The sequence below is a fragment of the Lynx canadensis genome, chromosome D4 (genome assembly GCF_007474595.2).
Source record: "Lynx canadensis isolate LIC74 chromosome D4, mLynCan4.pri.v2, whole genome shotgun sequence".
Classification (NCBI taxonomy): Eukaryota; Metazoa; Chordata; class Mammalia; order Carnivora; family Felidae; genus Lynx; species Lynx canadensis.
This window is the reverse complement of record NC_044315.2, coordinates 73,949,174-73,966,428: the sequence shown is the minus strand read 5'-3', so window position 1 is coordinate 73,966,428 and position 17,255 is coordinate 73,949,174. Positions and strand designations below refer to the sequence as shown.

The 17,255-nt window shown below is 52.1% G+C and overlaps 1 protein-coding gene across 1 annotated transcript in view; it reads right to left on the bottom strand.

Moving 5' to 3' along the window:
* Positions 1-17,255, bottom strand: part of ZNF618 (zinc finger protein 618) — a 198,628-nt gene that overhangs the window by 11,979 nt on the left and 169,394 nt on the right. Inside the window, exons 13-16 of the mRNA XM_030292839.1 lie at positions 14,642-14,881; positions 10,643-10,726; positions 8,582-8,626; positions 7,526-7,603 (exon numbers count right to left, since the gene is read on the bottom strand). Coding sequence (XP_030148699.1) covers positions 7,526-7,603; positions 8,582-8,626; positions 10,643-10,726; positions 14,642-14,881 — 447 coding nt within the window. The remainder of the gene's footprint in view (positions 1-7,525; positions 7,604-8,581; positions 8,627-10,642; positions 10,727-14,641; positions 14,882-17,255) is intronic.

Below are 17,255 nucleotides of genomic sequence, written 5' to 3'. Positions count from 1 at the left end.
ATACAGCAATATAAAAAATAATATATCATGACTAAGTGGAATTTACCCCAGAAACGTAAGCTGAGGTTAAAAAAAGAAATCCAATCAGTGCAATTTTCCACTAAGAGAAAGTAAGAAAAGGGGCGCCTAGGTGGCTCAGTCGGTTAAGCGTACGACTTAAGCTCAGGTCATGATCTGTCTGTGGGTTTGAGTCCCGCATCAGGCTCTGTGCTGACAGCTCAGAGCCTGGAGCCTGCTTGGGGTTCTGTGTTGTCTCCCTCTCTCTCTGCCCCTCCCCTGATTGCATTCTCTCTCTCTCTCTCTCTCTCAAAAATAAATACACATTAAAAAAAATTTTTTTTTAATTTATTTTTGAGACAGAGACAGAGTGTGAGCAGGGGAGGGGCAGAGAGAGAGGGAGACACAGAATCCCAAGCAGGCCCCAGGGTCTGAGCTGTCAGCACAGAGCCTGACATGGGGCTCGAACTCACAAACCATGAGATCATGACCTGAGCTGAAGTCGGATGCTCAACTGACTGAGCCACCCAGGTGCCCCCCAATTTTTTTTTAAAAGAGAAAGTAAGAAGAAAAACAACCTCCATAACCTGGATATACACGCACAGTAAAATGTGACAAAATTTAATACTCCCTCAGGACACAAACTCTTAGGAAACCAGGAAGAGAAGGAAACTTCCTGAACCTTGATAAAGGAAATCTTAAAATAAAAAAAAAAAAGTTTGCTGACTTGATAGATACAAAAAAGATTTTAAGGAAATACTACGAACAATAGTATTCCAACAAATCAAATAACCTGGATGCAACAGACAAATTCTTAGAAAGACTTAAACTACCAAAAACCAACTGAAGAAATAGAAAATCTGAACAGACCTAAAGAAGAAGTTTGATTTATAATCAAAATACTTCCCACAAAAAGAAAGGAAAGCAAAGTCCAGAGTCAGAAGGTTTCACTGGTGAATTCTCATCGTATGTTAAAGGAATTTGTCACAAATTCTTCCCAAAAATAGAAGAGGAGGGGATGTTTCTCAATTCATTCCATGAGGTAAATATTATTCTGATACCCAAATCAGACAAAACAATTACAAGGAAAGAAACCAGAGGCCACTATCTCTTATGACTACAGACACAAACATCTTCAATAAAATAGAGCAGACCAAATCCAGCAATATATATAACAGATTAAACATCATGAACAAGTGGGATTCATTTCAGGAATACAAGGTTGGTTCAGCATACAAAAATGAATGGAATATGCCACATTAATCCTAACAAAAAAACAAAAAAAACCATCATCATCTCGAAAGATGCAGAAAAGGCATTTGACAAATTCACTACCCTTTCACGATAAACATTCAGCAAACTAGGAATCGAAGGAACTTTTTCAACCTGACAAGGGGCATCTATGAATAACCCACTACTAACATCATACTTAATGGTTAAACACTGAACACTTTCCCTCTAAGATCAGGGATGAGACAGGAATATCCATTCTTATCTCTTTAATTCAACATGTATCAGAGATTCCAGACAGAGCAAGTAGGAAAAAATAATAATAATTTAAGAAAGCAGCCAGATTAGGGGCACCTGGGTGGCTCAGTTGGCTGAGCGTCCAACTTTGGCTCAGGTCATGATCTCACAGTGCATGAGTTCAAGCCCCACATAGGGCTCACTGCTGTCAGCGCAGAGCCCCTTCAGATCCTCTGTCCCCTTCTCTCTGCCCCTTTCCTGTTTATGCTTTCTCAAATTAAAAAAAAAAAAAAAAAAACAACAACCAGCATCCAGATTGGAATGAAAGAAAAAAATACATCTCTATCTGCAGATGACGTGATTGTGTGCATAAACAACCCTATGGAATCCGCACACACACAAAACTATTAGAACCAGTAAGTAAGTTTAGCAAGGTTGCAGGCAACAAGATCAACATACGTGAAAAAGAAATCAATTTTATTTCTTTATACTAGCAAATGAGCACCCCCTAAAATTAAATTAAGAAACGAATTCCATTTTGTAATGGCATCTAAAAGAATAAAAGTTAGCAATAAATTACAAAGGAAGTGCAAGATTTGTACACGGAAAACTAAAAACACGATTGAAAGAACTCCAAGATTTAAATAAATAGAAAGACATTCCATGTTCGTAGATTGGAGGATTTAATACTGCGAAAATGGCAATACTCCCCAAACTAATCTAGATTTAACACAATCCCTATCAAAATCCTTGCTGGCTTTTTTTTTTTTTTTTTTTTTACAGAAATTGACAAGCTGAGCCTAAAATTCATGTGGGAATGCAAGAGATGCAGAAGAGCCAAGTCAATCTTGAAAAAGAACAAAGTTGGAGGGCTCACACTTCCTGATTTCCAAACAACTGCAAAGCTACATTATTAATCAAGACAGTGTGGTACTGACACAAGGACATACGGACTGACGGAACAGAATTCGGATTTCAGAAATAAACCCTCACACATACGGTAAACTGATTTTTGATAAAGGGTGCCGGGACAATTTAATGAGGGAAAGAACAGTTAATGGCGGTGGGACAACTGGATATCCACATGCAAAAGAATAAAGCTGGACCCTTCCCCTCATACCACATACAAAAATTAACTCAAAATGAAATATAGTCATAAATGTAAAAGGTAACACTCTGGTTTCTTAGATAAGACACCAATTGCACACACAGTGACAGAAAAAATAAATGGGGGCACCTGAATGCCTCAGTCGGTTAAACGTCTGAGTTTGGCTGAGGTTATGATCTCACGGTTCGTGAGTTTAAGCCCCACATCAGGCTCTGTGCTGACAGCTCAGAACCTGCAGCCTGCGTCGGATTCTGTGTCTCCCTCTCTCTCTGCCCCTCCCCTGCTCTCTCTCTCTCTCAAAAATAAACACACGTTAAAAAAAAAGTGGACTTCACCAAAATTTAAACTTCTGTGCTTCAAAGGACAATATCAAGAAAGTAAAAAGACAACCCACAAAATGGGAGAAAATATTTGCAAATCATGTATCTACAGAGGTCTTGGATCTAGAATAATGCGTAAACGACACTGACAATTCACTACTAAAAAGACAAAAAATTTAAAAATGGGCAAAGGATCTGAATAGGCATTTCTCTACGGAAGATATCCAAATGGCCCATAAGCACGACAGAACGTTCCAGGTCATTAGTCAGCAGGAATATACAAATCAAAATCACAATGAAATACCGCTTCCCACACACTCGGATGGCTAAAACAAGGAGTCAGGTAACTGCAAGTACCTTGAGCGAATGTGGAGAAATCAGACCCCACGGTCTGGCAATTCCCAAACACGAGTGATCATGTGACCCAGAATTTCCACTCCCAGCGATATACCCAATAGAGATAAAAAACACATGTCCACACAGAAACGTGTATTTGAATGTTCACAGCAGGTTTGTTCACAATAGCCCCAAACTGGAGACAACTTCGATGCCCATCAATTGGTGACTGGATAAACAAACTCTGGCATATCTAAACAATGGTGTAGTACTCAGAAATAAAAAGGAATTACTGATAACACAGAACATGGATTGAACTCAAAAGTACGCTGACAGAAGCCAGACACAACAAACGAAATGCCATATAATTCCATTTATATAAAATTCCAGTAAAAGCAAAACTCTGGCAAGAGAAGCAGAGAGTAGTTGCCAGGGCTGGGGTCGGGGAGGAAACTGGCTACAAGGAGGCAGGAGGGAACTTGTGGGGTGGATGGTGAACGTGATACATCTTGATAGATTCAATGGCTACCAGTTGTCAAAATGATCAAACCGCACTCTTAAAACTGGTGAATTCCATTCATGCACATTATATCTTCATAAACCCAGTTTTTAAACGACGTTAAAGAAACCCACTGAAAGAGTAACAACAGCGGTTAAGCTCTGAGTAGTGAGATGATGGCTGATCCTTCACTTGCCAATTTCCCTGCCAGGTTCCCAATTTCTTTTAATGAGCAGATATTGCATTTAAAAGGGGGAAACACAAGTTTGAAAATGGAAACCAGCAGCCGTCCTTGTGGACTCTCTCCACCAGGGGACAGGGGTTTGAAGGCCCCAGGTGTGAACCCGGCTCTGCCACGGCTGTGGGGTGTGAGCTTCAGCTAGTCACTTCAACCCTCTGGGCCTCAGTTTCCCCTCCTCTTCCAAAATGCTGAGGTTGGGGCAAAGCCGCAGGGTGATTTCCTCATTCTCTGCCTTTTTGCAGGACCTGGAATCGAGATTACTCAACCTAGCAGTGGATAACAACGTCTGGTACTAGTTGACTAAAAAAACTTTTTTCTCCATATCCCACCAATACTGCTCCTGACATGGGGGAGGTACTTGGCAAATGCCCCCCCAAAAGCCTTGATTTATAGCTTGAGCTGAAAATAAGGTGGACTCGGTGTGGCTATCCCCTAAGTACCACAGACGCACATGCACATGTGTACCCGCATCTGCTCGCGGCCGGGTGCCAAGCTGGAATCAAGGTCATATCCCGGGGAGGGACCACTGCAGGAAGGAGAAAGCAGTTGTGCCCAGCAGAGGACAGGAAAAGAGACACCTGTGGTTGTTCGGTAGCCGCGAATGTACCACAACCCTCAATATTTGACATATGTCACACCTTCAGAACCCTCATGCAGCCTGTGAAGGCACTGATTAGCCCACTTCACAGATGAGATGCTTGAGGCCCAGGGAGGTGAAACAACTCCAAGGGTTCCAGAAATCAAGGGTAGCCATTCCCAAATCCTAACCCCCCCAACGGCCAACCTGTGTGCTGCCTGGGGACGTCCCCGTGCCTCTTCTGGCTTAGGTCCTCCTGAACTACTTTAAAAAGAGGCTGGCAAAGGTGACCTCTGAGAGGACTTCCATCTCCGGGAACCTTCCACGTACCCGGCTGAAGAGAGTGGTTGTCATGAGTACAGGCTCTGGAGCTCACCGCGAGGGTCACAATCCCTGTCTAACACTGTGGCTGCACAGCTCTGAGTAACTTACTCAGCTCTTCTGTGCCTCGATTTCCAGATCTCTTGAGTGGAGCTAATAGGGACACTTAACTCAGAAGGCTGTTCTGAGGAGTAAATGAGCCAACATGCGTGAAAGTCTTAGAATAAGGTCTGGCACCCAAGGAAGAGCTCAAATGATGTTACATTTTACAAGCTGTTCAACTCTGGGCCGGTGATTATGTTCTGTGAGCCTCAATTTCTTCACCTATATAGTGGGGATGATAACGTCCTCTTGTTCAGGAGATGGGATGAAGTCACCTTTTTGGACACATAGTAATTGCTCACTAAATGTTAGCGATCTCCGGTATTACCACTGCCAAAACATGCTCTTGAACTGTCACCAGGGGCAAGACAAATTTTCCTACAGCACAGAAAAGAAGTTTATTAGGGGGAATTACCCTGTGCCATTCAGCAGGCTCTTAATGAGATTGGTGTTATTCGAGGCTGATCCCCCTTATCAGCGACACCGTGAACTGCACAGATCATGACGCTTAATTTTTCTCTATGGAGTCAATCCTTTAATCCCGACTCAGCCTGGCTGGGATTCAGGCTGGCTTTGCACCGGATTGCCAGCGAGGTATTCTCTGCCAGCACTGGACCAGAACAAAGCAGCCCAAAGCTCTCCCTAGAAAACAAGTCGGGATGCTTGGGAGACACAGGGCCACCGGGCACAGCCTTGATTTGCATTTTAATGGCCTCCACCCAACTGCCTGAGGAATGGGGAAGGGCGGCCTCCCAGACTCTTCTCTAATTAGCCTCAGCTTCCCAAAGCTGGTTGGGGGTGGGGTGGGGGGACAGGTGGAGGGTCTGGGTTTCAGAAGAGGAATACACGGACCCTGGACTGTGGGAGTCTCAGGTCCAAAAGGTACATACTGTTACTGATTTGCACAGGGTCGGGTCTGAAGGCCTTCAGCTGGCACTCAAGACCTTCCACGGCCAAGGACGGTTGATGGCAAAGGCAAACAGGAGACGTGAGGCACCCGAAGACTTCCAGGAAGGCAGCCAGAGATCACAGGTTTGCATGCCCTTGTTTTTGAGATGGAGAAGGCTCAGAGAGGGGGACGAGTTTCCTGCCTGGGTCACGTGGCAAAAGGAGGCACACCAGAGCTTGTAGCTCACGGGTCCTAGCTGCCAATCCAGCTCTGTCTGCTTTTAGAGGAGTTCACCAGAAATAAATAGTAACTCCCCCCACCAGAGAGCATGTGAATGAGCGCCTGGGGGACAGCACACACCCAACGAAGAAGTGAAGAAATGAATGAATGCCAAAAAACGAGAGGTCTCACCAAGAGAACAGTCCCTAGCCGACATGAGAGTCCAGTCCTGTGTTCCTCTGCGCAAGTCAGGCCAGACCTGAGAGATTCTACGAAAGATGTGCAAACCCAAGAGAGGTGCAAGCAACGGTAATAACTGTCGAAACAATAGCAAACTACCATCACTGAAGCGGCACATGTCAGGCACTTTTCTCTCAGCGGTTCCAATGCCTCCCGAGGACTACCTGGGGCAGGGGCGGCAAGGACAGCTGGCTGCCTCCCTCAGGTTCATGTTTCCCTTTGCAGAGCGCCAGGCTGTCCCTGGACAGTGGCTCTGGGCGTGCTCCCGCCTCTGGAATTTGAGCACATATGACATGTGTCACTTGTGATCCAAAGTGGTAAAGGAGGAAGTGTTTCTCTCCCCGCCGCCCAGTCCGAGAGAGAGGCTCTGAGGAGCCAGGGGAGGACAGAGCCATGCGAAGGAAGGAACTCTGCTTCCGTCCCAGAATCACTGTGTTCAAGGCCACCCCACCAGGCCACTTACATTAGGCTGTGATGTGACCCGAGAAGCAAGTGATTATGTTAAACCACTGAGCATCTCCTTAAGACAGGAAGTAGAACAGAAGTGAAGGCGCTACAGTGAAAAAACCCTACAACGGGAGGCTTGGCTTTGAAGGCAGGATGGTTTAGAGAAGGGGGCCAATCCCACGAACTTGGAAGGTGGCAGAAGAGCTGAAAAAACGTCACCTAGACAGCAAGTCACCAGCCTGCAGCCCCGCACCAGTGGTTCTCCATGTACTCCCTGGACACGCGGCCTGAGGACCTGTCACAGGTGCTGAAACCAGGCCCCGCCTGGGACCTGCAGACCCCGAAATCAGGGTGGGGCCTGTCAATGTGCACCCTCCCCGCCCCTCCAGGGGACCGGGGTGTGCCCCATCAGGACGGCGGCCGTCAAGTGTGGGACAGTGTGACGGCGAATGCACCTCTCCTGCCTCTGCTCGCCCGAGATCTCAAACCACACCTTGACGTCTCTCATGGTCAGCTCCTATCTGGCGTTAAGGCTCAGCTCAAGAGCTGCAGCCTCCGGAAAGCCTTCTTCAGCTCGTGCCCCTCTGTGTGCACTCACCTCCCAGGTACACACCTCCCCTGTGAGGCCCCGGGGCCCCCTGAGGGCAGGTCCCATGTCCTGTGGCCACTTCCACTTCCGGGAAAGGGGGCCTTCGGGCAGGCCATGACGGAGGGGACTAACGGGGACAGCACCCGGGGGGAGGCGGCTGCCGGTTCCCTTACCTGCGTGGGACTGCATGTGCTCCAGCAGGTTGTTGTAGAACTGGAACTGGATCCCACAGGCGCCACAGGTGTAGGGCTCTGGGGCGGGAGGGGGAGAAACGAGGCCGTGTTAGGGGCAGAACCACCTAGGATGCCCTGGAAATGGGAACCCAGACACACACTGGGGCTCTGGGCCCCGCCTGCCTGCCCCCGTCACTGACTAGCGAGGGACGGGCTTGGGGGCAGAAGCAATGCCGAGGGGGACTTGCGGATAAACAGACTGTCTAATCCAACCAGGCAGACATTTATTGAGTGCTTACTGTGTGTCAGGCACTGTTCTGGGCACTGGGGACGGGGAGGGGGCGACACTAACGGACCGAGTGCTCTCCGGGGACAGAGACCATGTCTCGCGTGCTCCACAGCCCACCCTCTGCACAGACGTCGCCGTGAGCCAACAAACGAGTATATGAATGAATGAAAACAAGGCAAAGAACACAGAGGGCAGTAAAGGGGGCGGAAAATAAGCGAGAGCCAAAGGCGGAAAGTGGAGAAAGCCACAGAAGAGGCAAGAGCAAACAGGACAGGGTGAGGACCGGGAAGACAGAGCAGGCAGGCGGGAGGGACAACAGCACACGCGGGAACGGGACCACACAGGCGGGGGGGAGGGGGGGGGGAACCTGAGCTTCCACCTCTGTCCCCAGCACTCAAGTCAGCGCCTGACACAGGGAAAAGAGGGAGGAAGAGGAAAGAAGGGGGAAGAAGAAGAGTGACGAAGAGACGCACGGGGAGGCTGAGATGGGCTCGGAAGAGGTGTCCTGAGGCTGCCCCCTGGGTTCCTGCCAGGGCCGGGGTGGCAGAGGCAGGCTGCTCAGGGCTCCGCCCGCCCCCCGTCCAAACTCCCCCTCCCCGCTGGGGCTGGGCCCTCCTCCTGCCTCTGCTGGCTGTCAGGTCTGCCCGAGGGCGGCCTAAGGGGCAGGTGCTCTAGGGAGGTCCGGAGTGTGCAGCTGGGTGCGGCTGGCTGAGATCATTCCCTGCCCTGCCTTGCCCTCTCCAGCCCCCCATGGGACCATCACTTACTCTGTAGGAGAGGGAAAGGATTGGAAATCAGGGGACTTGCAGTTTCTGCAAAAGAGAAACAGTTTAGCTAAGTCTCTTCCCGTCCCAGTGCTCTCAGATAACTGTCATCACTTCTGTTCTTAATAAGCAGTGAGCCACTGGGGCTCTCAGAGGAGGAGGAATATCTGAGAGCCAGGCTCACATTCGGGGCTGGTGCCGGGGCACCGGGCAGGGCAAGGTCAGCCAGGGCCATGCCTCGAGGACGCCCTCAACTCCCAGAAAGTGAGCCCACAGCACGCGAATGAGAAAATGTCCGTATGTGGCTGCTGCAAGACAGGGAGCTGGGAGCTGCTTCTAGATCCTGGCACTGGACACCCGAGGAGCCGCAGGGAGGGCTGTGCCGTGCCTTGAAGGGTTCTGCTTGCTGGAACTTTCCCCTGTTTCCTGGTGTTGTCAGGTGAGCCTCAAACGCAGAGGGCAGCAGGGGAGGGCCAGCGGGACTAGGCCTGGGATCCCAGCACCACCCCTCGCATACTGGGAACCTGGGCCAATGATCAACCTCTCCTGAGCCTCAGTTTCCTCATCCAGAAAATGGGGATCACAATTACACTGACCCTCCTCCCCCAACACCCAGGGCTGTGGTAAGGATGGAAACAGATAAGACACATACAGCTCTGAACACACGCCAGGCACGTAGTAAGCGCTCAATAAATGCTGGCTGCCGGCGGCAGCAATTCACCCTTCAGTCCCCCGCCCCAGTTCTGAGAGACTGTTCTGGAAGACAGAGAGGCAGGGGGTGCAGCCTGACTGCGGAGGAAAGGCTCCCTGGGAGGTGGCAGCTCCAGTCCTGGCTCTACCTCTTCCTGAGTGGCCTGGGGCAAGTCACTCCGTCACTTCTGGGCTCACCTTTTGGAGACTGGAGGCCATGTCCCAAAAGGGTGAGCAGCTCTCCAGGGTTTAGGGGATCACGGTGATCTTCTCGGGCTCCCACAGCACACCCCCCTCCTTCTCCTCGGGGCACCCCACGTACCACCTGGTTCACTGAAGACCACCACCACCATCCCACCCTACCACGTGAGCACGGAATGTCTGTGGGGCACTGACCGTCCGCCACCACAGGGACGTGTGCGCGATTGATTCCGCCTTTACAGCGGAGGAGAAATTAAGAGGCTGGCCCGAGTCACCAGCTCGCAGGTGGTGCAGCTGGGGTTCACACTTGGACTACAGGTCAAAGCTGGAGCTCACTGAACTGTGCAGAAGCCTCCGCGTTCTTCTGGGCTCCTGGCTGTTTCATAAAGGCCCGGACTGACAGTCACCTGGGCCTCGGCGGTGACAGACCAACACCTATTCTGGTGAATTCAACTTCAGCTGTGCAAGAAAGCAAGGAGGTACCCTGCCTTAACGTAACCAAAGGATCAGAATTCTTTTCTCATCTTGCCCTGGTTGTCACTGTGCAGGCCGGCTTGCTGTGCCTTTTTTTGGACAGGGGCTGCTCGTGACCACCCACGGCTCTAGCTAGGCTTCCTGTGGGTCCACTGGGGGAGCCTTTGGCTGCTCTGCTTTAAGGTACTTCGGGGAAGCCACCAGGGGGCGCCAAAACACCACCGGGAACCTCAGACAAACCTCCTCGGGCAGGTTGGGGCCTGAGGGGTACCTCTGGAGGGCCTCTGGTCTAAAATGGGGCCAGAACTCAAGAGTCTCTGGCTCTCAGGCTATAGTTCTAACTGCACCCCCGTTGCCGCTCCTGGAAAGACCACGTTCACCCTAAAAACACAGCAACAGCGGTCTTACTCCTCCGGGGCCATTGGAGCCAAGGCTGTAGTCTCTGGGGTTAGGGGGAGGAGGGAGAGACAAAGAGCCACAGACCCCTGAGATGCTCCTGAGGCCCAGAGGGAGGCCCCTGGAAGAAAAGGTCCTTCCCACTTCTGCCTCACCCTTACCCCCTTCTGATTCCCCACCCCCAATCTCCTCCCAAGAACGCCAGCGTGGACCATGAGGAGCCCAGCCCAGAACACCCGCCGCCACCGTGGGCAGGAGGGTTGGGCGCCACAGTGCGCGACAGCCGTCACAGGGCACACTCACCGCTGGAGTTTTGGGAACTGCTATTTGTCTCTTCGAAGTGGTTTTGTGCTTTGCCTTCTACTCTCCGACTGAAAGCGCTTTCTGCTGGGTAGGGACAGGAGAGAGCAAGAGAAAGCAGCGGTGACTGGTTAGTGCTACGAGGGCCAAAGGGAAGGGCGTGACAGGGGACGTAGAGGCCAGGGTACCTCGGAACCGCCCTGGCACGAGGGCTGGCAGAGCCCGGGGCTTTATGCTGGGAACCTGCACGCTGAGGGGCCCCAGGAGCCCAAACCAGACCCCAGCTCCTCAGGCTCACTTGAGTCGCCTGATCCCTCGTCAGGGCCCCAAGAGACGCCCCCCACACTACCCAGACGGGGCAGAGGGCCAGGCACGGGGGCGTGCGTGCGTGACCCGTCCCAGCGCGCACGGATGAAATCCAGCTGAGCGGGCACATGGCAGGTGGGCCTGGGTCTCCCACCTTTGGCTCCTTAGGAGACGCTCTGGCGACACTGAGTAACTTGGACCTGCCGCCCACCACTCGTTCTGCCAGGTTCTGCTGCCTCAGGCTCCACACACGAGCAGGCAGTGTGACAGACGGTGTCCTGGTGGAGGCCCTGGCAGAGGAGGAGGGCCAGATGGCCGACCCCAGCTCCCCAAGCCAGGCGGAGGGTATCCTTAGAGAGGAGGTGTGTCGGGCAGAGTGGGGGCAGACCCACAGCCTGGGAGCCCAAAGACAGGTGAGGCCTGGTCAGAGTTCATCCCGGGGAAGGGACTGGCTCCTCCAGTGATTCCCGGGGCACCTCCGCGTACAGGTGGCGCCTTTCCGGTGCTGCCTGGACACCCTGGGGTGAAGACACGGGGTCCAACCAGGAGGACACATACCAGAGTCTAGTCCCCAGCCCCACCCCTGAGACAGAGTATCTGAGCCAGAAGGTAGCTCTGCTTTTCCCAGTTGCTCTTGGCACTAGGGCTGCTGGACGTTCCAGGAGATAAAGGCTCCTGAGAGCAAGTCAAGTTGGGACGAGCAGCTGACCCAGTCCTTAAGGGGAAACAACAGAGGCTCTGAGAAAGCTCCACCAGAAAGAGACCCATTTAGTTTTGTTTGACCCAACCTTCCCAAATACATTTAGCCACCGAAGCCCATTAAAAAAATAGCAGGTAGGGGCGCCTGGGTGGCGCAGTCGGTTGGGCGTCCGACTTCAGCCAGGTCACGATCTCGCGGTCCGTGAGTTCGAGCCCCGCGTCGGGCTCTGGGCTGATGGCTTGGAGCCTGGAGCCTGTTTCCGATTCTGTGTCTCCCTCTCTCTCTGCCCCTCCCCCGTTCATGCTCTGCCTCTCTCTGTCCCAAAAATAAATAAACGTAAAAAAATAAAAAATAAAAAAATAAAAAAATAAAAAAATAGCAGGTTTCCTAGAATCCCTCAAAAATGGCGGTCCCCGGAACCCACTTTGGGAAATGCCAGTCACCCAGACCACCCTATGTCAGAAGGGCAAGTGCCCAGACCCTGGGGTCCAGGGTTCCCGAAGATGATGGGGTAATGGGGAAAGAAGCCACAGGTGGCTCCTACAGGCCCTGTCTCCTGAGCCCAACAACACTTCCTGAGATGGCCTCCTTTCTGCGGAGGCTATCGGTAACATCACAAGGGAGACCCACTCTTCAGAAGGTATCTGTAAAATGCCTGGGCTGACAGCTCCCCAGCAGCCCATCTCAAGGTACCATCTGTACATCGGCAAAGACCCTTAAGTCTTTGTCTAGCGGAGCGGGGTGGGGGGGACTCTCATTTACTGAGCACCTGCTACGCACCAGGCATAGTCCGCACACCTTACGCCTGTGGTCTCCCACAGTCCTCCCGACAGCCCTATGAGGTTCACATTGTCATTCCCACGCTATAGATGAAAAGACAGGGAGGTGAGGCCATCCAGTTCCGGGGCTGGGTGTGCTCCTCACTTCTCCGATGGCAGAATAAGGAGAGTTCGTTCCTGAGGCAGATGCATCGTTCTCTTTAAAAAGATCTGGGGGTAAGGAAGTGATTCCTTTCTTCACCTTCACCCTTATGCATTCAATGGCTACCCATCTGTGGAGGAATTTCACGCAGCCTCACCAAGGTTACCCACTCCTACAATTAGTCCCCTTTACCGCTCAGCCCATGCTGCAGATGCAAATTTTGACCAGCGATCCCTGCGTCGGCACCTCTGGCCTGGAAACCAGAGGGTGGCGCTGTGGGTCAAGTCCCACGCACAGGCACGCACGTACACACAGAGCACGGCCTTCTACCATGGTTAAGGGCGAGGACAACTTCCAGCTCTGACATGCAGATTCCTGTTCACAACCTGACCTCCTCTGCTCCGTGACCTCCACTGCAACTGTCCCAGGTCACACGAAGGCAGCCAGAAGCACATGCCATAGCTTGCTGGACACTTATTCTGAGGCGCTGAGGTCTGATGGCCGACACAGACCACGCGGCCCTTGCAGGCAATTTTCTGCAGAAACCGCAGGTGTAAAAACTCCCAGCCACAAGGTCAAGAGCAAAAGCAAGATCTACCAGAAAGCCAGGATCCCATTATTGAGTTGAGCCAATACTTATCATCAATGAGCCCACGACGGCCAGTCTGTTTCCAACCAATTTATGACTACTGTTGCAAAAAATACAATGGCTATTGGCTTTTCTCAGCACTGTACCTGGAAAACCATTACCTTCAAGGTTGACTGACTGCTTACTCCTCTTTTGGATGACCCTAAGCACAATAAGCCTATTTGCAAACGTTTTTAAGAACCAAATCTTTGCCCAAAATTAGCCTCCTGAATCAAAGAGTAAAGGCAAAGGACAACCACTTGGCTATTTCGCTCATCCAAGCTACTGGTTCGCGTAACAAAGTCCTGTTCGGTCGCTTGTGTATTTAACTGATGGCTTTGGTCCTCTTGTGGGCAACGAAAGGCCCATAGTCCCAGAAGGACCACATCATCATTCTATTCTACACCCCACACATTCTGGCAGTCAGTCCAAGGCTCATTCCACCCAGATACGAATCAGGAGTCCTGACAGCCACTACTCAGCATCCAGTGTGTCTTAATCCATTTTCCCGGGAGCAGTGGCTGCTGTGTACCTTTCACTGCCTGTCCACCTTCTGGAGCCAGAGCCCCTCTCTGCATGGACTCAAGAAAACACTGGAGCTGGCATCCACTGGTTTGCTGCCAGGCTATGGCCCAGGGAGGGGCTTCCCAGGTAGTACCAGGCAGGGGGAGGCTAAGAGAACAGAGCTTCTGGTCAACCACTCTGCTTCAAGGAGAGCAGCTCTTCCTAGAAATGAGTTTTTTAGACTGGGTTTTTCAGAAAGTTGGGGGATGCAAATTCATGCCAGGAGGGTCCAGGCAGGCAATGTAGATGGATGAACCGGGCTGAATGCAAGACAGACAACAGTGTGATCACAATGAGGAATGACACCTGCCACGCGGCCACTGTGTTGGGGAGGCAGGAGGGAGTGGTAAGGACTGCGGGATACTGGACAGCTCTATTCAAGGGGGCCGCTGTGGCTCCGCCCAAAGCCAACTGTTGCCCTCCAGGGGAGTGGGTCCAGACCTTCTGGAGGCAGAGCCCCTTTCTGCATGGACTCAAAAACACTGGAGACGGCATCCACTGACCTTCCAATGTCAGCTAGAAATCAACCGCCTTATGTAAAATCTCCTAATGCTCAAATGTTGGCAATTAAAAAACAATTTAACACCTTGGGCCATGACTTTGGGAAAAATATTCTCCTACCCAAAAAAAAAAAAAAAAGCTTGCAAACCATCATATACAAACCCTCTGATTTAGGGTAAAAAAAACCTAGCCTCAGAGAGGCTAGGTGGCTCACCAGGGTGAGAGCCAGCCAGAGGCACAGCTGGAACCCAGATCTGTCCCAGAGAGCTACGGGACCGCCACTCGCTCTTGCAAGGGAACAGTGACCTCGGGCACAGCTGTGGCAGGTGGAGAGAAGGGCAGGGAGTGGAGGAAGTGTGAAGGTAACATAGGCCATTGGTACCTGCAGTTGCCTTGCTTGCCGGAGATCCCGAATTTGGAGTGCGGAACGTCTGGGTTTGGGTGGCTGGAGGGGTGCGGTGTAAGAGGGTGGCGCATCGGACCACGGAGGCCGGAGCTTTTTTCCCCGACTGGTTCGTCTGGGTCTTCGCTGCCACGAAGCGTGGAGATGGGGAGACCTCCGGATGTGAACACTCAGAGCCCGTGTCTGGATCGTCCGGTGGCTCCCACCCAGGGGCGGTACCTGAGAGGGTCATGCTCTCAGTCCCCGTGGGCCCTCGGAGCTGGCTGAGTGAGTGGCCTCTTGGGCCACAGAACCCCACGCTCAAGGTTCAAAACCTCTTCTTCGTCCACAGGGTAGAGGACGTCACTTCTACTCAAAAGCCTAAGAAAGTCCAAGATTCTAGAACCTTCCCCAGCTTCTCCTAGAGGGAAGCCTGATCACCAGCTAACACTCAGAATTTCCCAGAGGCCACTGACCAGCTCAATGGGAAGTTCACCCATACCCTTGACTCACCCAAGGCTCTCAGCGTCTATGAACGCAGCCTATGACCTGTGCTTGGGGGAACGTGAATTAGTCAACCGGGCACGAGAGCATTTTCTAGAACGCTGGCTCCTAAGCCAAGGCAGCCTGGCTCAGAAGTAATGACAGAAAGCGAACAGGCAGGGACATGCTGGAGTTGACTGGTGGTGGGGGGCGAAAGCAGAGGGGCTCAATGTCGCCTCAGGATTTTAGGGGAAGAGGCTCTGTGGTGCCTCCTGGGCACTGACGGTATTGTTGCCTTGGGGACACCGCTTAAGTGTACCCTGCCGCTTTAATTCAAGTAAGGGCAGCAGTTCCCTGGTGGTGTTTTGGGAAGTCTGGGTCACCATTTCCCAGAACCCCTGCCTCCCTCACCTGAATTCTCTGCAGGAGCTGGAGTCACTGAGAACCGGGGGCTGACCCCTCGGTGGCCTCCACAACTGCCCTGGCCGTCCTGGGCGGGCAATGGTCTGCCTCCTTCGCACTGCCCGGGGCCATAAACTACCAGGTGACCAAGCCCTGAACCTGGCCACACCCCCACATTTAAAACGGACAGGAACGGGGGCGGGGGTCTGCTCACTCAACTGCAATTCTTCCTCCAAAGGTGAAAAGGTGACCAGGCAGCATGGGAAGGGACTGCTTTGGTGCTGGCCAGGGGGCTCATAGATCTCACAGGAACTGGTACACACAACATCCCAGCCACAGCAGAGCTGCCCAAGAAGGCCGCTGTCACCACCCCCCTGCATCTGAGGGTGCAGGAGGGGCTTCATTATACCCCTACCCGCAGGACAGTATCCATCCATCCTGGGCTTCAGCCACTCCACCCACTGCTTTCAGAGCCAAAAAATAAAAAGGCACTTCCTGGGCCTCCACCGTCGGCCATTCCTGGCACAGATGAGGAAGCCCAGGCCCAGAGAAGCAGGAAGCAGGAGTTTACCCAAGGTCACAAGGGAAGCCAGTCTTCGGTGCTTCGTTCACCACCCTGAGACACTGAGACGAGCTCAGAGGATGGAGGCTGCCCCCTTGGAGGGTCACCTCCTCCTTCATTCAGTGGTGGCCACATGCCAGGAGCTGGGGGACCCTCCAGTCACAGCCCCCTAAAGCAGGCCCTCACCCGCCCGTCCTAGGAGGAGTCCCCAAGGCCGCAGCCCGCAGAGGACACAGGTCTGTCCACTCTCTGCACTCCCATTCTCCAGAGTCTGGCTTCCTTAATCTCAAACTACAGAGGTCTGGGTGGGGAACGACACTTCTTTATGTTTCCTCCTTCTCTCTCTCCCTTTTGGAGTCAAGGACCCTGGAGGTCCCGGAGTCCAATCAAAAGAGCGGCTCATCTCACGATTCCCAAACAACCTACACATCAGACTCCATGGCATGTGTCCAGAGTCGTATCTCTGAGTTCCCTACTATCTCCCTGAAGCAGTTTGGGGACTAAGTATGGAGCAAAGTGAAGCCCCCTCTGCATCCCAGATCCCTCACCTTTGGCCTCTGAGGTCTTGGGACTCTTTACTTGCCCTCTCTTGACCTTTGTACCCCACCTGTTCCCCTTATGTCCACCAATAAAAGTGAGACACCCACCTCTGTGCGACCAGCCTCACAGAGATTTTGAGAGGATCCAAGAACACCCAAAATCACAGAAGTACCTTGAATGGTAAATGGCTCTTCAAATGTGAACAGCTGTTACTCGCACTTTTTAGGAATAAGGAAACTGAGACCCAGAATGTTTAATAAGTTTACAGTGGCATAGGAAGTCCATGCCAGGATGGGACAGGGGCTCATGTTTGCCAGCTACTTAAGGAGGCCTCTGCACAAGGCCATGTGGTCCCCTTTGGCCTCAACCCACACATGCTGGGAACCTGGACACAAGGAACAGAGAATTTCTGAGCAATACACTTGCCTTCTTTCTTAGGCCCCAGACTGTACCCTGAAGGACTGTTTTTAGGAGACCCTCTGATCAGACCTTTCCATGGTCTACAATTCCTGATGTCAAAATCCTGGCCATTTCTGTGAGAGACCCCTCGTTCCCTGTGGCAGGGAGCTCAGGGACACCCACGAAGCACATGATATAATAAATCTTCAGGCCTGGGACCTGCTCATC